Source organism: Podarcis bocagei (assembly GCF_964188305.1).
Source record: "Podarcis bocagei genome assembly, chromosome: 15".
Lineage (NCBI taxonomy): Eukaryota > Metazoa > Chordata > Lepidosauria > Squamata > Lacertidae > Podarcis > Podarcis bocagei.
In genome coordinates this window covers 38,426,814-38,448,772 of record NC_138141.1, presented here as the reverse complement: position 1 = coordinate 38,448,772, position 21,959 = coordinate 38,426,814, and the positions used below count along the sequence as shown (strand labels likewise).

General features: G+C 44.6%; 2 protein-coding genes and 1 long non-coding RNA gene across 8 annotated transcripts in view; 2 read left to right on the top strand and 1 right to left on the bottom strand.

Annotated features, from left to right (window-relative positions):
• EVI2A (ecotropic viral integration site 2A) overlaps positions 1–21,959 on the top strand; it is a 242,082-nt gene that overhangs the window by 33,568 nt on the left and 186,555 nt on the right. The gene's annotated exons all lie outside the window — the stretch shown is intronic.
• The window catches only part of NF1 (neurofibromin 1), a 162,526-nt gene that overhangs the window by 82,923 nt on the left and 57,644 nt on the right, over positions 1–21,959 (bottom strand). For all 4 annotated transcript variants that reach the window (XM_081172818.1, XM_081172819.1, XM_081172820.1 and 1 more), the window contains 5 exons: positions 20,547–20,705; positions 19,365–19,462; positions 17,779–17,925; positions 16,170–16,316; positions 15,738–15,848 (listed from right to left, as the gene is read on the bottom strand). In XM_081172818.1, coding sequence (XP_081028944.1) covers positions 15,738–15,848; positions 16,170–16,316; positions 17,779–17,925; positions 19,365–19,462; positions 20,547–20,705 — 662 coding nt within the window. The remainder of the gene's footprint in view (positions 1–15,737; positions 15,849–16,169; positions 16,317–17,778; positions 17,926–19,364; positions 19,463–20,546; positions 20,706–21,959) is intronic.
• LOC308574484 lies at positions 7,537–12,111 on the top strand. The gene is made up of 2 exons (XR_014002513.1): positions 7,537–8,928; positions 11,308–12,111. It is a non-coding gene; the product is annotated as an uncharacterized lncRNA (long non-coding RNA).

The following is a 21,959-nucleotide window of genomic DNA, read 5'->3' as shown; positions in this document are numbered from 1 at the left end:
AATCTGAATTAGGGGAGATTGGGGTGGCTGGGTATGAAGTGGCAGCAACTAATTCAAATCGCACCAGACATCAGAGGACATGTCAAACACTATTCAGGAATCATAGCAGTGGTGGACTAGAAAGTTAAAAAGAAGATTAACTCCAGAGAAAGGTGGAGCAAAGATCCAGACCTCCTTTTTGAATTAGGGGCACATATGTTATTTATTTATTAGCAATTAGATCAGTGTGTTCTACTGGGGAATCAAGAGGGGATGAAGCCATGTGTAAGATAGATATAAAAGCAACCTGCCTAACAAAACGCTCCATTCAATGAAAGGGAAACAGCTGGTGGATCAGTCCCAAATGAATAACAAGAAAAGTCAACAGGGCTGGCATTCCTCACTGTTGATCCCTGGAGAAAAGAGAGCAGACAAGCTGGGCATTAAGCATAAGGGACGTTTGTGGGGAAACAGTGGGTGATGTGCAGAATTTAGCATATGGTTGTTTTGCTGCCACTGTGAAATGGAGGCTGTGCCACTCCTTTTTACAAGCAGCAGCTCAAGTTGCACCTGGCAGGTGTGGCAATTGATAGCGGTGAGATCTATAGGCAAGGGATGGATAGGAGAATTTCTATGCTATAGCACTGCCTGTAATGCCTTTCTACATGTTTGTTTTAACTGACAGAAACAACAAATATGCCGTGTCGGACTGTATTTGCTTGCATTAAACATGGCCAAAGTGGATTTGTTTTCTTCTGTCATTGACTTAAGCTTCCACATCCATGTAACCACAAGACAAACCACCTTTTGGGCTACGCTTCACAACTGATGACGTACAAAAAATTCTCTTGAGAAGAAACATCGGGCCTGTACTCTTGAAAGGAGAGCAGCGATCAAATCACTGACCCTTCCCTCCTTTCCTTGTACATTAGACCTCGCTAAAACAGACTTTTCTCCCTTGCTAGAGACTAAAGTGATGCTTACACCAACCGCACTTAACTGTGAATGTTCAGTCTCTTCCATTGATAGATGTTATCCAGAAGTCCCACTTGATTCAGGGGAAGGGCCCCAATATGGTGGATGTTTTGGACTACAATTCCCACCAGCCTCAGCCTGCACGACCAATGTCCAGGGATGACGGGAGTTATGGTCTAAAACAGGGGTCAGCAAACAGGGGTCAGCAAACTGTCCCTCAGACCTTGTGGGGGGCCGGACTATATTTTGGACAAAAAAATGAACGAATTCCTATGCCCCACAAATAACCCAGAGATGCATTTTAAATAAAAGGGCACATTCTACTCATGTAAAAACACCAGGCAGGCCCCACAAATAACACAGAGATGTATTTTAAACAAAAGGGCACATTCTATTCATGTAAAAACACGCTGTTTCCCAGACCGTCCGCGGGCCGGATTTAGAAGGCGATTGGGCCGGATCTGGCCCCCGGGCCTTAGTTTGCCTACCCATGGTCTAAACTCTGAAACATCTGAAGGCACCAGGCTGGGCTATGCTGATTCCTCTGTGCTTGGTCCCCTTCAGTGGGAGGAGCTTCCCCCAAACCCCCAAGAACTGGATGGCCATCTGTTATGGATGCTTTAGTCCAGATTCCTGCATTGCAGGGGGTTGAACTACAGTAGATGGCCCATGGGGTCCCTTCCAACTCTACAATTCTATGACTCTAACTCGGTCTGATGGGGGGAAGACAGCAATTTATGTGTGAAAAACCAGAAAGGAATTAGGCTTATGAGGCAGGGGTAAGCGTTCACGCTAAATATGTACATTATTCCAGGCCACAGTGATATCCCTTTGTCGTAGCCTACAATGAGTGCTAGCTGTGGTCCATAAAACCCAACATTTCAAGTCATCATTTCAACAATATGCAAAACACTAATTGGCTGATTAGCACACACAAAAAGTTTTCCTTGCCAAACACGGATCCAAATACCAGAGTAGAATCATAGAATCATAGAGTTGGAAGAGACCACAAGGGCCATCGAGTCCAACCCCCTACTTGACATGTAGAAATGGGAGGCGTGATTTAAAGCAGTGTTCCAGGAAAGCGTCCACCATGCTCAACTTTTAACTGAAGCCAATCCAAACCAGCAGACCAGAGCATGATAACATTATCTGGCCTGTAGATGGGAGGATGCAGGATCTGTGAGCAAGTTCCAGAGTTTCAACAATGGCAGGAAGTTCTCCAAAGCAGTGACCATAGCACCAATAAAACAAAACAAGGCTTCCGCCTACACCCCAAGTGAAAGTTGCACGTAGACCTTAAGAAAGAAAGCAGCCCCTCCCGGCTGAGGAAATTATACGCCCACAAGAACGGCTGAAAGGCAGAAATAGAACTTAATTGTTGCATGCAAAGCAGCGGCCTTACACCTCAAACACTTGCATGTGGAAGCCCTACTGCGGGAAGAGGGGTTGCGAGCGCATCTGTAGAGAGATCTTTAAAACACTCCAGTTCCTTAATAATTTTGGGAATGTATCCCATGTAGTCAGGCAACCCAAAGCATGAGACTCTTAATCTCGGGGTTGTGGGTTCGAGCCCAACATTGGGCAAAATATTCCCACATTGCAGGGGGTTGGACTAGATGACCCTCGTGGTCCGTTCCAGCTCTACAACTCTATGATCCTACTTTTATGTTCTGGAGGGGCAGCTCAGGAGTTTCAAATGCATGCGTGAAAATTTAAAGAATGAATATGTGGAAGATTGTAAGCAAGTGCATTGTGTGCATACACATGCCCTAAAACATACAAACATACATACATACATATTAAAAAACCCATCAGATATGTGTTTCACTTGTCAGAATCTATGCTGGGAGTCTATCTGTATCTTGCAGGGAAGAAGCTGTCCTCTGTTCAATTTTGAGGGGCAAGAATGAACAAGGGAAAGTTCACTTGCCAGCTCCTGAAGTTGTTCAAGGTCTGGATTTCATTGGCTGTCCAGGATGAACCCACAGGGTACTGGACAGCTATTGAACCCTGCTATTTCACTAACTATTCAAAGGCATTTAGTTGCTTTGCAGAGCTGCCAATGTACAGATCTCAAAAGATGCAATGCAGTATTTCAATCAATTCCAGCAAACGCTTTATGAACTGTTGCTGCAAATAAACAAACAAAATAAAAAGAGAGATTTACTGAGGAGCTTGGGTGGCATAGCAGAAGCAGCTAGCTGGAAGGCCTCTGAGGTTGAGAGTTGGAGAAGGAGGTTTCAGGGTGCTGCGATTTTAAAGTTAAGATCTTTATACCAACTGAAGAGAGGTGAGGTTTTAGGTAGGTGCGCCCTCTTGTGGCCATATCACACAACATTAAAAATGCAAGTACAGTAAGCACTTCAGAGATGCAGAAACACTTGTGGATGCTGTTCACCTAGGTTTAGATTTTCAGCACTGATGTTCTGGCTTGATAAATTCTCCCTCCCTCTTATTCTCCCTCCCCCTCTGCTGCTACTATTTGCAAAAGAGCTCTTTGGAAAACTAAACAATTTCCAAGATGAACCTTATGCACAAGGTTTGATAAAGGCCATACATATTTGTGTACATCCTACCTTTTTGGTCCCTGCCCCATGCCATACTTAGTGAATTTCAAAAGCAGTACAAGAGCTTTATGTAATGAGAGGATATTGGGGATATTGCTACCTGTTACCTGTAAGGAGAGGATACTGGGGATGTTGCTACCTGCCCTGCATCTCCTGGGTAGGTGGGAAACAGCACATGGTACCTAGATCATATACACTGAAACAACCACACTCTTGTTCAGAATACACAAAAACACTTGGGTAAGGTTACCTGAAAACAGAACATAGGAACCTGCCTTATACTGCATCAGACCCACTGGCCCATCTAGCTCAGTACTGTCTACACTGATTGGCAGCAGCTCTCCAGGGTTTCAGGTAGGCAGTATCTCTCAGCCCTACCTGGCAATGGCAGGGATTGAACCTGGGACCTTCTGCATGCAAACTCCAAAACTGAGCTACAGCCCTTCAGAACAAGCTGAAGCTACATCTGCTGGCAGCTCCACACATTCTGACTGCTTCAGGGAACATATAACATGAGGAAATCACGAATAAGTGCATTTGCACCTTCCAACATCAGCACAGACAGGCCAGGTTTCTCGGATCAAGTTTCTGAGGTTCATGAACAGTGGTGTTTAAAGCTGTGCACAGAACATGCTTTGTGTGTTTGCTGCAGCAACCACTGTGTCACATTGCTCTCAATAAAAACCGTGCTTCCCCTTTCTGGACAGGTTTAGGTCCAGGAAACCTGGTAATGAATAGGAAAGGGATCAAAACCTATTCAGAGGAATCCCACCAACGTGACAATAATTTGCTTCAGTTTTTGCAGATGCAAAACACCTACACCTGAGATTTACATGGAAAATTATCCCAGGTTCAGCATTCCTCAAATTATACCTGGATTTAAATAGGTGGTAAGAAATGTCCTTGGAAACTAGCAAATGCACTGTGGCATAAGTTTTGTGGGTCAGAGACCACTTCATAAAGTACTTATCCTTAGGTGAGGAACTGATCAAGATAGACCACCTACGTTATTTGGAATGAGACAGGATGGCCTAACAAAATCCTGCCAAAACTTTTCACAGGACTCGTTCCAACCATCCATTCAAGCTGCAAAGATTGAATGAAAGGTATATACTTTCCTTTACGTTCTTTCTGGCCATTTCTGACCCTGTCTGCCTACAATTCATATATATAACAAGTTGTAGTTTAGGAAAAATAGATTCCGACCTACCAAACCACATCCACATTAATTCAGGACATTACTTAAGAAGTAGGGACCCACTGCTAAGGAAGGAGATAGAATGTTAAAATCAGGGCAGAAGTTTCCAAAAAAAAGAGGGAAAGTAAGGAAAAGTGGTAAGGCAGTAGATGTAAGAGTTGATCACACTTCTGAATACCTACTAATCATAGTCTTATTTAAATGCAGCACCAGGTGTTTTAAAGAGCCTTCCCACACAGGTCTCCATTCAGAAGAATCACACCTCTATAATTCAGGCTGAGGCACCTTGTACACACAACATTAGCAGATACAAGTACCGGTAAGTAAATGTGGATAGCTCAGTTGGTTACAGTGTGGTGCTGACAACGCCATGGTTGCAGGTTTGATCCCCACATGGGACAGCTGTACATTCCTGCATTGCAGGAAGTTGAACTAAATGATCCTCAGAGTCCCTTCCAACTCTACAATTCTATGTACCAGGAACCCAACTTGTACATGGTGCTGAAACTCTTGGTTAACCCACAAGTTCCCACTCTTTTTTGTTGACTTAGTGCGGTTCTCTATCATGAAGGTTCAGAAACTGTTCTATTCACTGACTTGTTATCTGATCAGCAATGTGAACTGCTCAGAAACGGGTATTAAGCTGCAATTGCCTTTCAGAAGAAGATGAAACTAAAGGATTCTCTTGCAAGAAACAAAAATGAAAGAAGGTGGAATAGCATTGTACCACAGGCGGGTTTCACAACAAGTGTTCAACTGACTCAGAGGCAAGCGATACCATAGCTACTGGTGCTTTTGAAAAGAAAAAGAGAGAGATGCTTTCTCCTCTTAACAGTGAAGCCACAAAGCTCAAAACACATTTGTGTTTCAGACTATCTGTTCCACTCCAGGAAGGGATAGAATTACAGCACTATTGTGCCCTTTTAAGAAGAAAGTCACTCCAGAAAAAAGTCACCTTCGGCAAGCGCACGTATCAAGAAACGAAGATGCACACAGTGTCGTTGCTACTGGCAAATGAAAATATTAACAATAATGTTGCTCTGTAACGACGCCTTTGAGAACATGAGAGCAGCCATGCTGGATCAGAGCAAGAAAACATCCAGCCCAGCATCCTATTTGCCATGTGAGCCAATCAGGCACAAATAATAATAATAATTTATTATTTATACCCTGCCCATCTGACTCAGTTTCCCCAGCCACTCTGGGCGGCTCCCAATCAAGTGTTAAAAACAGTACAGCGTTAAATATTAAAAACTTCCCTGAACAGGGCTGCCTTCAGATGTCTTTTAAAGATAGGATAGCTGCTTATTTCCTTCACATCTGGTGGGAGGGTGTTCCACAGGGCGGGCGCCACTACCGAGAAGGCCCTCTGCCTGGTTCCCTGTAACCTCACTTCTCACAATGAGGGAACTGCCAGAAGGCCCTCGGCGCTGGACCTCAGTCTCTGGGCAGAACGATGGGGGTGGAGACGCTCCTTCAGGTATACAGGACCGAGACCGTTTAGGGCTTTAAAGGTCAGCACCAACACTTTGAATTGTGCTCGGAAACGTACTGGGAGCCAATGCAGATCTCTCAGAGGCAATAGCTTCCCTCCAAGTGCTGGTCCCTAACAACATGGAGGCTTCTTTTAAATTATTTTAGTATGCTGCCTTTCCATAGTTAAAACCATGCTCAAGGCAGCTTACAATGTATAAAAAAACGTAAACGCAGCAACAGTAGTCCGAAATAGTAAATAAGACACCAAAAAGCACATAAAACATAACATCTAAAATAAAAACACAAAATAATTAACATCAGTAACAGCAACGACCCTGCTTTCAACAAAACTCTAAGCCAGTGTTTCCCAAACTTGGGTCTCCAGCAGTTTTTGGACTACAGTTCCCATCATCTCTGACCACTGGTTCCTGCTAGCTAGGGATGATGGGAGTTGTAGTCCAAAAAGAGCCAGAGGCCCAAGTTTGGGAAACCCTGCCCTAAACAATACCCTAGCCCAAGTCTGTCCAGCAACCTCAGTTTCTGCAGATGGAGTCAGTCCAACACCCCCCCCTCCCATGCCAGGTGGGAAAAGGCCTGCAAGGCAGGGAGCAGGTCTTCTGGGACTTTTGTCTTTTCTGTGTTTTTATCTTTTTATATTTTCTGCCTTGATTCCCAGGAAAAGATGGGGTAGAAAGAAATATTATTATTACTATTATTGCCACCATGAGTAATAGTCACTGCTCCATAAGTGGCCTGCCCCATAAATTTGTCAAATCCACTTTTAAAGCCATCTGAGCCAGCGGCTGTCCATATCTTGTGGCAGTGAACTCCCTAAATCAGTTGTGCATTTTGTGCAAAATCCTGACCGTCCTAAATCTTCCGTCAACCAGGTTCACTGAATAAATCAGAGTTCTATAGCATTACAAGAGAGAGAGAGAAAACTTGCCTCTGTCCACTACACCTAAAAGCAACCCTGCTGGACCAGACCAAAGGCCTTTCTAGTCAAGCATCCTCTTTTTCACCATGGCCATTCAGGTGCCTGAATGGGAAAAGAACAAAATCGGGATGTGACAGCGATAGCTTTCTCTCGCCATGGTTCCCCAGTGACCAGAATTCACACGCATCCTGCGTCTAATCCCAGAGGTAACATATAGGCATCCTGAGTAGGAGCCATTGATGGCTTTATCCTTCCGTAAATTTTATAATTCAGGAGTTCCCAAACTGTGGCTCATGGACCTCCACTGGCTGACAAGATACAATCAAGTGGTTTAGGCTTTAAACATACAATTAAAAACCATATAGCACAGCCCATTACAATTGTTATAACAGACTGAAAAATCAGTATGTGGTCCAGCAATTTTCAAGTGATCCATGGAGACCAAAGTTCGGGAGCCACTGGTCTAATCTCCTTTTAAAGATGTTTTAACTCAGGAGCTCTCAGAAAATATGGAGTCCTATGTGTGCATGTGGAGTGACGATCATGCTCCATTTTACTTAGCAAATGGCTTCCAAAGAAGGAGGTGGTACCACTGACAGAAGTGTGTCAGTTCCATGCTCTCCCCACTTCCAGGAAGTGTCCAGAAAACTATGTGAAAACCCAACTCCAATCAGGAGCATAATTTGGGTGCCCACTTGTATGTTTCAACCAGTAAAAGGAGAAGGGAAGGGGGCAAGTTGCCTTACCCCACGGATATTGCAAGCCAACATTAGTTTCTTAGTTTAGATGAGGCCACCATTTTGTGTTACGTAGACTGAAAAGAAATCCAACTTCCTCATGAGCTGCTTTCCGATTTGCAAGCATTTTTATAATGTGTGGGAAATATTCAAAAAATAGCACACACACCCCTCCTTGCCGCGTGAAATGGTACAGTTCTCACTACCATCCCATTCCACTGCAGGTGTATACGCTGCCTCTGTAGCCCACCTGAGCCTAAGCTTAAAACTTTAAATAGACTTCCAAGCCATTGGAGAAGAACATAATAAAATTAGAATATCTTTAAATAGCTCCTTTTTCATGCTACATTCTGCAGTCAAAATTCTGCAGTCTTAATTTTCTGTAATCATAAAGCTACACTTTTTTTAAAGGAGACCAGGAATTCCAACAATCTTGGAAAGAATTCTTCCTGCGCTGTGTGTTGTCTGGCAGTCCTTTATTCAGATATGAAACACAGTGGTCTTCGGGTTATAGACACTTCAGGTTACATACGCTTCAGCTTACAGACTCCGCTAACCCAGAAACAGTACCTTGGGTTAAGAACTTTGCTTCAGGAAGAGAACAGAAATTGTGCTCTGGCGGCACGGCAGCAGCAGGAGGCCCCATTAGCTAAAGTGGTACCTCAGGTTAAGAACAGTTTCAGGTTAAGAACGGACCTCCGGAACGAATTAAGTTCTTAACCTGAGGTACCACTGTATTCTCTTTCCTGCTCTCTTCTTTGAAAAAAAGCATAAAGCTGGAGGGAGAAGCCCACACCATGATTTCTAACTCCTCTTACTTCCTCCATCAAATTGCTGGGTGGAAAGTGTTTCATGTTTGCATCCGTTGCCTTGGAAAAAAAGTGACATTTGCAAGCTGCAGGAGCCAATCATTATGAGGCTTGTGGTTGCATAATCATCCTGAAATTATATTTAAATGGCAGAAATGAGCCGACACATCAACCGGCTGCATGCAAGGGAGCTCCTCAGAGGCTTCTGTATTTTACTCTCATCATAAGCGCCTGAAACTCGGAACAGGTACGGAACAAATCGTAAAATTAATTACAAATTTTAAAAGGGTGATTAACTGCCCCTAACTGCCTGATATGCTGATGCGTCAAACTAAGAGGAGATATTTTTATCTTGAAACGTGTGTGCATACTGGAAGAAAACTAGCAACCCAACCTGCAAATTTCTTGTATGATCTTGGAGCAGTTATGGCTTAAGTAACCTGTTAAGATTTGAATCACCGAGCCTGCTGTAAAAGATGACATGTAGCATAGAACTAGTTCACTCTTGCAGACTGCTAAATGCCTGTGTTAAATATATAAAATACAGTGGTACCTCGCAAGACGAATGCCTCGCAAGACGAAAAACGCGCAAGACGAAAGAGTTTTCCGTTTTTTGAGTCGTTCCGCAAGACGAATTTCCCTATGGGCTTGCTTCGCAAGATGAAACATCTTGCAAGTTCTTGCAAGTTTGTTTCCTTTTTCTTAAAGCCGCTAAGCTGTTAATAGCCGCTAAGCCGTTAATAGCCGCTAAGCGCCGCTAATAGCCGTGCTTCGCAAGACGAAAAAACCGCAAGACGAAGAGACTCGCGGAACGGATTTTCGTCTTGCGAGGCACCACTGTAAATACATTTAAATCCTGCCTTTGAGGTTAAACCTCTTATGGCAGATAACAGAAAAATAAAATGCATGTTTAAAATAAAAAAGAAGTCAGGGAGTAAAAATAACAAACTCTAAACTTGGAAAATTAAAAAAAAACAACCCACATCCCTACCCCTTGCGGTTAATGTTCCTAGTCCTCATGATTAATGAGAAGGAGTGAAATCAAACAGTGAGTTTGTTGGCAGAGGGTGCCTGCCATGGAGGGCTGATTCCAACACACTACAGATGATGCAAGGGATTTAGAATCACCACTGGAAAGTGTAGGAAGGTAGTACCTGTCCCAGGTTTGGATTGTTAAGTGTTAAGCAACGAAGGCCTGGGCTGGGTAATTACTGGAGGCGGATCCCTCTCTGTAATGTTCTCAGATCCTCTCCTTAGCGGTCCCCATTTGTCCCTCCGTCTTGAGAATATCAAGCCTTCTTCCATAACGACAAATAAACCAAATCATGACGGCGTAAAAAAAAGGAAACCTAAAGCCTGTTGAGCATCCAGCTTCAGGCAGAGAGATAGACCTGGAACTGATGTATTTTTGTTCAGTTCTGCCCTTGGATTTTATTTTTTTAATTGGCTGTGGTTTTTTTTAACTGCAGCTGATGTAGAATTTGGTGCTAAGAACAAGATCCTGGGCTGCATTCCTACACACATGAACCTGGCAGCAAGACCCGTTCAAGTCACTGGGGCTTATTTCTGAATAGACATGTATAGGATTGCACCGTTAAGCCTATAATCATAAACCGGGCTTCAGAACAATGCACAAATCCTCATTTCTGGCAAAGAAGAGAGAATGAGCTATGACTTGGAAAGCTCCCCCACCCCGCCCTTCCCATTTGAATCGCTTTTCTGCCGTTAATTCCACAAAGTGACCACAGGCAAATCAAACTTGCTTCAGCCTCAGCCCCCCCCCCCTGGGGACAATGATACTGACCCTCCCTTACAGGATTGTTGTAAGGATTATCACAAGATCACGGGTGTGAAAAAATGTTGTAATCTTGGCTGTGGCTCCCTGGCTCTGGAATTCCTGCCCAGGAGAGTCCTGTCCATTCAGCCTTTTGGGTTGGCAATAAAATAAGCCCTTTTACCTCCCCGAAAGGGATTTGGCTCCATTTTAATAGTCTCCATGTTTAGTTTTGTATTGCACAATTCTAACCTAACTAATGTTCCTTGGGATGCCTTTAAGAGCTGGCTAACAGATGCAAATATTTTTATAACTAATTAAATATAGAAATGCTCAGGTACAAGGCAGCCTCAATTGCCTCTGGAATATTTGACCCCAAGGCAGAATACCAATATTTTAATAAAACAATAAATTTCCAAAACCTCAAGGGTTTTCCAAAAATATACAAACAAGGGGTACTGATTTTTACTCAAGTAGACCCACTGAAAACAGTTGGACCAAGTGAGTCATTTTCATTACTTCCAATGGGTCTACTTTGAGTAAGACTATTACTGGACACAAGCCATGCTTTCTTGATTTTGTTCATTTTAGTGTTTGGGATTGGCCATGCTTTCATTCTCTCGTTGAGGTCCAGAAATGGTGGTTTTGTGACCTAAATTCCAAGTCATTTCCCCCACTACATTTGGCCCACTTGTATGGAAACATTTTTATGTGCAAACACCCCCCCCCCCCGAGTGAACTCTCTCAGCGTGTGGATTCCTATGTAGCCAAATCCTCACCATCCTCATGACAAAAGCCAAGTCTTCTGGAAATGTGTGAATTGTTAACTAATGTTCACTGTTGAATATGCAGAATGAAGAGGCTGTTGAAATGGCTCTGGCCTGCCCTGGTGGTTGTAGTTTTGTGCAAACCTGACTTGGTTTCCGCATCAGGCACTACTACGACGGCTCAAAATACCACAGTGGGAACCAGCACACTCCACAAGATGACCACCGCCTTAAAAGTGTCGCCCACCAATTCTGCTCCCTTCAACAGCAGGATCCCTGTGACGGCAACACCGCTTCTCTTCACCTGCTTCATCCTTGTGACTAGTCTTTCTCTGCTAATGTAAGCGTTAAGCTATCCCGTTAATCACTTAAAATTGTACGTAAAATTCAGGAAAATCCAATCCAATTCTGTGAGTCCTGGTGTGTTTTCTGGCGAGCACGCATTCTGCTAGCAAATCCAGTTACCAAGTATAAACGTTTCAATTAATTTTGCCATCCCCTCCCCTTTGTGGTGTTACATTTCTCAAAGAGATATGTGAGTCCTTTCATTGCTCAAGACATACATGAACCGCAGCACTTCTAACGCAAGCTAAGTTGGTTGTCAACAATGGGAAATATTCTTAACTTCAATTCACATGAGGAAGTTTCTGTGTTGAAGAGAGACGTTATGCAGCAAAATGAAAAATGGAAGCTGGTGGCATGGCAACTGAACTACAGAGCACAATACAACATTTTAAAACCATAAGGAAATAAGGGATGGGTGGACAATTCCAGGGGGAAAAGAGCTGAGGAACAGATCTAGAAGCAAAGTTGCACACCTTGTATTCAAATGAAAAATTCAATTAGTCATAAATGTTTGGAGATCTTAATAAATAATGTCATTACGGTACATGTGTCTCTCGCAAGAATTATTTTTGAGGAAATAAGCCTCGGCTTGCACTGTGGTATACATGTACAACTTCAGGAAAGTCAGCAGCATGCAAAATCCAGAAAGGCAGGTCACACTATGTTAGCCTACTAACCCCAATTCTGTAAGTCACTGAAGAGGTTGGGGCAGTGGAGGCAGATGGCGTACTGCCCCATCAACCTCAGTCTGCCCTCGGCCAGCCCCACACATGCCTGCCTTTCTACTTGCAACCAGTCCAGGGGGTGACACCACCGGCCAGTTTCCTCCTGCTTGGTCTCAGTGTTGCCACGGTAGAATTCAGCAAGGCGGAGGATGGAGGGTAAAACTAAAATGAGCTGATTGACTGTCATTGGCTCATCGTTCTGCCCGGACACTGAGGTCCAGCACTGAGGGCCTTCTGGCAGTTCCCTCACTGCAAGAAGCCAAGTTACAGGGAACCAGGCAGAGGACCTTCTCAGTAGTGGCACCCGCCCTGTTGAACACCCTCCCATCAGACGTCAAAGAGAACTACCAGACTTTTAGAAGACATCTGAAGGCAGCCCTGTTTAGGGAAGCTTTTAATGTTTGACCGATTACTGTATTTTAATATTCTGTTGGAAGCCGCCCAGAGTGGCTGAGAAAACCCAGCCAGATGGGTGGGGTATAAATAAAAAATTATATTATTATTATTATTATTATTAGGCTCCCCATCCTCGGCCCTACCAGTTCCAATGGTCAGCTGCCGCCACGCAGTTGGCAGTTCACACTTCCCAAGCATATTGCCCAGAGCCAGTGCAATTCTGGCCATTCATCTACCTGAATGATACATGGAAAACGTCGGAAGCTGGCTTAGAACAAATTGGACTGTTTGTCCATCCGGCCCACTATTGTCTACTCTGACTGGCAGCAGCTATCCAAGGTCTCAGGTAGAAAGGACTTTCCCTATCACCTGATCCTTTTGTCTGGAGATGCCAGAAAATGAGGCTGGGGGTCTTCTGCATGCAAAGCATGAGCTCTTGCCTCTCCCCACATATACTCTGTCCCATGAAAATCACCATTTCTATACAGGGGTTCAACTCTGCTAACAGTTACAAGGCATTTGCAACTTGGTTAAGAGTTCAGGGCGCAAGTGGTTTGTAGGCTCCCCCCTCATTTGGCCAGGACACCCCATATTTACATAACCTTTGTGATCCCCATCTAAGCAGAGCTCTTTCCCTCACAAGATTTAACGTCTTACTGTCTGCACTTTTGCAAGGTAGATTTTCAAAAATCCCGTTCTCTGAAAGATACTGCCCTTGCGGCACAAAACAGGTTGAATCCATGACACACGTTTTATTTTCTTGTCCATTTTATGTGAAAATATAGAAGTATTTGGCCCCCTTATTAAAGGAGGGGATTTATCGCACTGACTCTTCCAGGGTGTCTTATCTGCCGAACAATTGTAGGAATGATGTTGTGGAGAATGTGGCAAGATTTTTAAGCGACGTGGTGAAATTACATTACCATAGGTCCCAAGAGCTGTTTTCGTACCTCACAATGTCTGGACGGTTTTATCCTAAAGTATCTCCTACTGTTCTGTTCACTGTGTCGTGTTCTGATCCATGTATATGATGCACTTTCTCCATGTCAATAAACGAGATTGGTTGTTTGAAGTGGTGTGTATTTTTAATGATCCAGCCATAATGGCTATGGTTCAGCCAGATAAGTCTGTTTGTGGCAAAGTTTATTTAGAACTCCCCCTCCACCTGCACATGTCACAAATTTCAAGCACATTGTTCCCCCACAACCAGAACACAAAAATAATATATTGTCACACGCAAGCACCCAGCATGCCTTAGTGATGCCTGTAGAGTCAAACTCCGCTTACTATTTGTCAGTAATTTTATGGACAAAGTGCATGGCCATTTTATGGACAAAGGATTAAGCTGGCGTCATAACTAACAATGGTGGTAGTTGTTTGAAAACAACGGTGTTTTTATGCCTACTGACATGGGGCACGTAGACGGCAGTAAACATGAAACGGAGTAGAAAAAGAAGCAAAAATTAACTCCAATGGGAGGCCACTTGAAAGAAGAGAGTCAGAAGGAAACGTAGGTATGGCTACAGCATAACAATGTGCAAGTGTGGTTTCACACCTCAATTCAACCCAAATTTCCCTCCCATGTCAAAAGAGCCATCGCCTTGTGTCCTTCCAGTCCCCTTGATGCATGGCATACGCGATGAACATCCTCGCTGCACATGAACATATAAAAATGCCTTCTTCCAAAGCAGCAGTCTACATTGACAGGCAGCAACTGATTTACTTCCAAGTGCCCCAATAACTTCACTGGCCTTGGGTATAACACACCTTGACTTGGCAGGGCAGGGTTTGGTGGGTGGGGAATTGCTGCTTCATCTCGGGGAGCAAAATGTCTTGGGCCAGTCCTGCCCAGCAGGCAGCTTGTGGGGCACATGCAAACCGTACCACATCCTGTATTTTTCTTCACATTTGCTTCGCTTGCTCATCACATCAGGACTCCACTTCTCAAGCTCCTTGACTTTACACTTTTGATGATAGCTAACTGTTTTGTCAAAGGGACACAGGTGGTGCTGTGGGTTAAACCACAGAGCCTAGGACTTGCCGATCAAAAGGTTGGCGGTTCGAATCCCCGCAACGGGGTGAGCTCCCGTTGCTCAGTCCCTGCTCCTGCCAACCTAGCAGTTCGAAAGCATGTCAAAGTGCAAGTAGATAAATAGGTACCGCTCCAGCGGGAAGGTAAATGGTGTTTCTGTGTGCTGCTCTGGTTCGCCAGAAGCGGCTTAGTCATGCTGGCCACATGACCTGGAAGCTGTCTGTGGACAAACGCAAGCTCCCTCGGCCTATAGAGTGAGATGAGCGCGCAACCCCAAAGTCGGTCACGACTGGACCTAATAGTCAGGGGTCCCCTTTACCCTTTAACTGTTTTGTCAAGGATACCCTTTGCTGCACAAGCCTCATTTAGCTCAAGCAGAGATATTTATATTGAACTGGTAGTCCAAAACAGGCACAGCAACAAGTGTGCACAGTGCAGACAATCTATGCCATATAGGCACTCGCACACAAAACAATGGCAAAAGTTATTAGCTGAGGTTCAGGATGGTAAAGATTAAAGTTTGTTTTTGCATCTGTTGAGAAAACCTATTTTTAAAAAAACCAAACCCACAGAACTCCACAAGAGCAATAAATTTGCTCTCTCACAGGAGTGCATGCAGCCTTCCACATAAAATACCGAAACGCAATCCGATGTGCACACAAGAGTTGTGCAGATAGGGCCTACCTATGGAGGTCGTGGAGCTTTTCACAACTCTGAGAAGCCTGCAAGCAAGCCCAGTGGCCACAGAGAACTTGCCTGAGCAAAGGAGCAGCTCGAAGATGGCAAAAATCCTCACTCCTCTTAAAAAGTGAACCAGCGCTAGAAACAGTTGTGGCGTATTTTGCACACACAAATAAAACTCACTTGGCTAATGTGTTCAGAACACAACAAAAACATTTGAAATGACAGAGGCATTGCTGTTGCTTGGGAAGCAAGAAAATGAACGAGTTTGCTCCTTCATATAGACTTCACAATTCTTAATAGTAAATAATAAGGAACAAAGAGAAGTGGTCTTACCGGCGAGCAATGTAGTAGAAAACAGGGTTGCCAGCCTTGGATGTCCCAGCTTGGTAGAAAATATTTAGTGTTTTCAGGGCCTTGAACTCCTCCTTTTCGTGCACCTGGTGCCTAAGGAGGCAAACAGAAGCACAATGAAAATCTCAAATTAAGCTTGAGTGTCTACATCCCACCCCCAACAAAAAGCTGACTGCCATCTTTTTCAGGCTTATTCAAAACCCTTGAATCCCATGTTGGAACTTTCACAAAAATGCTCCTGAGGCATGGCAGAACATGCAAGCAAACTCTAAAATAATAATAATCCTGGAATCCAGGAGTTTGGGAGAATGTGTGGGGAAAGAACCATGGAAAGCATTGTATTTGCATTGGCCCCATGGCAACAGATTAACGCTAAAAGCTACTGCTAACAACAGACATCTACAGATCCCCTACCTAGTCATAAATTCTTCAAACTTGGAACTGGTGAGATTGATACTGGACCACTGCGTGTCTGCCACTGGTTTGTGCTCAGGAGGACCAAGGTATGCCAGCAGAGTCGCCATCTTGTCAAATGGCCGTCTTCCAACAGCTTTGTGGTCCCTAGAGAAACAACTGCATGTTATCAACAAAACCCAACAACAGCAATTGTAACAACCGGTGTTTTTAGATTTTCCTTCTCTTCCATTTCAGTACAACATGCATCATCCTGCATGCATTAATAAGGAAACCAGACAAACATTTAGTGTGGAAAATACCCTGCGCTATTTACGCGGACAAGATACACTAGAGAACCTAGGTTGCTTTCTGCATGCATCACTGGCTTCCAACGCCAACCCTCCTCCCACTCTCCAAGGTTTAATAAAGTGTGTAAACCGATGAGTCCCATCCCATGTTCAGATTTCTGTTCCCGATTATCATTGCAATTCCTCCCACAACCCATGCTTCACCCATCCTATCTGTGCTTGGCTTGCTCTGTGCCGCAGCACTGGATGCTATAATGAAGCAGACTTCTAGCTGTATCCAATGGTAGTCATACTCAGAGCAGATCCACTGAAATTAAAGGACAAGACTAACACAGGCTGATTCATTTCAATGGGTGCACTTTGAATAGAACTTACAACCCTGACTATCCCAGCATCCATACTAATAAAAAGCAAAATTACCCACAGCAGTCATCACAGTAGAGGGTCACCAATCTGGCACTTGGTGAGGTTTTCCTAAATGCCCATGTGCAGGTACCCCAGACTTTCAGCTTTCATTTAAGAAAAGAATTAGGTTTCTAGCCATCCTAGAAATAACATGATGGGCCAAAATATACAGGTACCTTCTAAGTGATTTCTATGAAGAGTGAGTGGTTTGTTTTCCCAGGTAATGTTCCCTGTTGCTATTAGATAGCAACATCACCAGGACTAGGAGGATATAGCTGACTTCTCATGGTACACAAAGTTGTCAGGGGTGGCTCTTTCTTTCTCTAATGTTGTGTCATGCCAAGCTCCTCATAGTAGCCATGTTGTGTTATGTCACACACTCCATGGCAGCTATTTAGTGACTAGTACCTCCAGCACAAAGGGACGCGGGTGGCGTTGTGGGTTAAACCACTGAGCCTAGGACTTGCCGATCAGAAGGTCAACAGTTCGAATCCCCGCAACGGGGTGAGCTCCCGTTGCTCGGTCCCTGCTCCTGCCAACCTAGCAGTTCAAAAGCACGTCAAAGTGCAAGTAGATAAATAGGTACTGCTCTGGCGGGAAGGTAAACGGCATTTCCGTGCGCTGCTCTGGTTCGCCAGAAGCAGCTTAGTCATGCTGGCCACGTGACCCAGAAGCTGTATGCTGGCTCCCTCGGCCAATAAAGAAAGATGAGCACCGCAACCCCAGAGTTGGTCACGACTGGACTTAATGGTCAGGGGTCCCTTTACCTTTACCCCCAGCACATTCTCAAAACTCAAAGACATGCCTACTAGCCCCTGAAAGATGGCAACTGCTGCCCTGCAGTATGTTCCTCACTTTCTCCTTCAACTCTGACAAAGCCAACGATTCTTGGCCATTGGTCAAGCTACTTCTACCTGTTGCTGGAAAGGTACTGGCCAATCTTCTCCTGATTGTTCCAGAGGAGCCGGTGCAAAGCAAGGACGTTGCCATCACTGATGAAAGAGAGGCTGTGATTGACCGTGTCGCTGGCTGGACAATCTGATGCAATGTCAAGGAAAAACCTACAGAGAAAGGAAAGCCATTGCTTTCTTTAGCAAGGATCTCACAGCTTCTCACTACAACCAATGGGGTGTTGGGTTTGCTTTTCAAGGCTGTGGTTGAATAGTACGGTGTTCAAAGCAAAATTATTAAAATTACAAGCAGGTACACCTAAATTTCTCCAGGGAAAGTATGCTTGTTGCTAGGGATAAGGTGGCTACAGTACTACAGTTAAAACAATCAGTCTTGGCAGTCATATACACTCTGACAGAAAACCTAATAGAGGGCATGAGGCGCTTCCAGACTTCCAGAGCAGCACACACCAAGACCAGGAGCTGCATAACAGCAAAAGGAATATTCTTGGAATCCACAATGTATGCAACGCTGACAATGATCTCTGCACATTTCTGCCTTTTTTTTATTTCTGGGAGATCTGTTTTGCCACGAGAGTAAAGGCAAATGTGATATGAGCTAACCACCCCACACTTCCCACCCCCAATGTCTTTTTAGAAATAAAGAAAAAGAGCAGCTGTGCTGGAACAGACCAAAAAGATCCGACCAGCCCAGCATCCTGCTTCACCCAGTGGACAACCAGATGGCTTCAGGAAGCCCACAAGTACGGCAGGAAGGTGAGAGCCACACACTCCACCTTGCTGCTTCCCAGCATCTTGTACTCAGGGGTGCACTGCCTCTGAACTGAGTAAGCCCAGATATCATGGCTATCCTCTTCCATGAATTAGTCCAATCCCCTTAAAGCTGAAAGACTTTGTGGACCAGTTCCATGCATGGTCTGCGCCTGCCTGATCTGCCTATGCTGGATCACTTCTCCTGTCTCTGGTCCTTGGGACTTAACGGTTGCCATACTTGGATTTAGCCATTTGCCAGCCTCTGGCCTGTTTGACTGCACCCTCTGGAAACCCAGCCCATGTTGGAGAGACTCCATCATGCAAGGCCTCTTTCCACCTGCCTTGCCCGCCCCCCCACCCCAAGCCCTGGGACTCCTCATAAGGAAGCTGTGCCTCCAGTCTCTGCTTCTCATCATGTATTGTATTATGTTGTGCACTGTGGCTTGCTGTTGTTTTATTGGAGTTTAGAAATCACTTATTGGAACTGTTCAGAGTGGATTTCTGTTTAATCTTGAAATGCTGATATTTAATATTATTCTATATTATTTTAATGAATGTTGAATGTTATTTTATTTGCATGTTGTAAATTGTATTATGCATATTGTCTTATTTACATGATGTTAGCTGCTCTGAGCCTGGCTTTGGCTGGGGAGGGTAGGATACAAATAAATATATATATATAAATTTATTAATTTATGCATGCATGCTTGCTCTGGACCACACTATTTGCCTCTGGCCTTTCCAACTAACAGAGCCTGCAGATCCGACCCCTCTTGGCCTTTACAGACTTATAAAGGCAAAGCTCTCTTTTAAACTAAGCATTGCAACTACTTTACCTTCGTGCTGCATCAAAGTTGCTCTTCACAAAGTCATTAAAAGGCCGCATGTGCTCCTCCTTTGTAAACAAGACGTGGTTGGCAATGCTCTGCAGTACCTAGGTTAATAAAAAGAACTGGTGAAGCAACCAATCGTGCCGTGGCAAGCTGTGCCATGGCGTTCTCTTCTAAGCATTATTTCTGCGTTACAAGGGATTCGTTTTAATCCAAGACGACTGAACATTTGCAGGCAGGCTCTGGTCTAGTCCAGAGGACAAAGGGCCACTTTGTGGAGCATGGTTCTCCAAAAGCAGATCACAAATGCTTTACATAAATAAATGAACAACATATGCTATATGTCAGGAAACTGACATCAGAGCAACAGGAGAAGGAGAGGCTCTCCGATTCTGCAGGGGAAGGTACCAGCAACTGGGGGAGACGCAGCTTGATAGAGGGGGAAGGAAATCAGCGTAACACCAAGGATCCAGGAGAGCAAATGGGGAAAGAGGGGGAAGGGCTCCGGGATTCTTCCTTGGAAGTCAGCGAGGAGAGCACTGGTCCTCCACTACCCACGCCTTCCCTGCGCAGAAGACTCCCGCGCAATGAGAGGCGGAGACGATTGGGTGTCAAACAGCTTTTATGCTGGAAAAGGTTTAAGAAACGCCCACAGACAGATTCTGCTAGCGACTGAGGCAGCCACGCTGAGATGGGCTGTGCAGTCAGGATGGTTTAACCCAGGCAGTTAAGCTCCCAAACGGGGACAGTTTACGCACGAGTAACTCCAAACCACACTATACTAGCAGGCTGTAAGAAGGGGTGACGTTTTTTGAACGCTCCCCCCCCAACCCACGAAACAAACAAACAAAAACTCAATCTGGGGCAGGCAACCTTTTATTCCTATGGAATACCACAGTCCTGCCAGGGTAATGTGCTGTATACTGTCAGTGGGAAGTGCTGAAGCCAGTGATGGGTGGATCAGGCTTCCAGGAGAGGGATGCGTCACTCTCGCCAGAGGTCTGAACTTGCAGAGGGCTTTGGAAGTCATGCAAAGGGCCGCACAAAATTAAGCAGAGGGCCAAAGCTTTCCACGTGCGCCTTAGGTCCATTTCAAACCCCTCACAGCAATAATTTGCCAACTGTTTCACTCTGCACCTCACTCAAAGACCCCAAAACCCCACACATGCAAGAATTGCAGTTCTTTACCTTTGACATTAACTTCAAGCCCCTTTCAATTCTTGGCGGCGGCTTCTTATCCAATATCCCAGCCTCATATGGCGAGACGATGGCAGGGTTGATGAACCTCAGGAACATGGCACTCCCAACGGCTCCAATGCTGTTCTGAGGGAACCGCTGGCTGACAACCTAAATAGCACAAGTTGGGAGTTTGATAAGGACAAAACTTAAATGAAGGGCCGGAATGAGTACGGAAAAGAAAAATGAGAGGCCTTTTCAGCTCCCTATTCGTTGCCAAACCTTCCACATGTGTTACTGTACAGGATAAACAGAATAGGGTGCCAAACTGGGCCTCTCTTGTTAAACAGGTCAGATCATTATTAGAAGTTAAGGAAGAAGAAAAGAGTTACTGATAATAGTACAGACAAGGCACAATTTTACAGCATGATTCCCCCCGCCCTGCTCTCTCTCACACAAACATATTCACATTCTGTCTTGTGGTGAAGCCCATGTATGAGCAAATCCATATGAGCAAGGCCAAAAACTAAAAAGCCATTTTGAGGTATGCTAATTTAAAAGGAAGGCAAGAGTTTCTTTGTACCTGAAAAGTTTATGCACAAACCTTGAGGTGTGGAATGACAACTTTGCCAATGAAACCAAAATGCTCATTTATCAAACTAAAAAAAAACCAAAAAGAAAAAGAAAAGTTTTGCTTCAGTACACCCATCAGCAGGGAACTCTCAACAAAACAGGGAAGTCAACAAGGTGTAGAGGTTAGAATGCCTGACTAGGACCAGGAAGAACAGAGGCCCAGTTCCCACTTAGCCAAGAAACTCACTGCGTGACCTGCGCCCAGTCACCTCTCAGCCTAACCTCCCTCCTTAGGCTGCCATGAGGATAAAAAAGAGTGGGGCAGGAGTATGCATACCACCTTGAGCTCTTCAGCGGAATGGTGGTATATAAATGTAATAATATATAAATAAAAGTCATGAATAGAAATAGCCCATTCATTAAATTCCTGATTCACGTGTCACATTAAACCAGTGTTTCCCAAACTAGGGTCTCCAGCTGTTTTTGGACTACAACTCCCACCATCCCTGGTTAGCTGGACCAGTGGTCAGGGATGATGGGAATTGTAGTCCAAAAACAGCCGGAGACCCAAGTTTGGGGAACACTGCATTAAACCATTGTTTTAACATTGCTCTTAAGTTCCCACAGCACTCCTCTGCCTCTCCTGCCACACCACTGGATGAACAAGTTTACTGGGCTGTCTGAACCCAGGTTCCTGTTTGTCTCTTTGCAAACAAATCACAAGGTTGCCACTTGGGGACTGCTTGGGAGGCGGGGGCCGGAAACAAAGCATGTGCACCAGAGCAGCACGCATTCACAATAAACCACGGTTTGTTTTAAACCACGGCTTAACGTATTGTGTGAACTGGACCA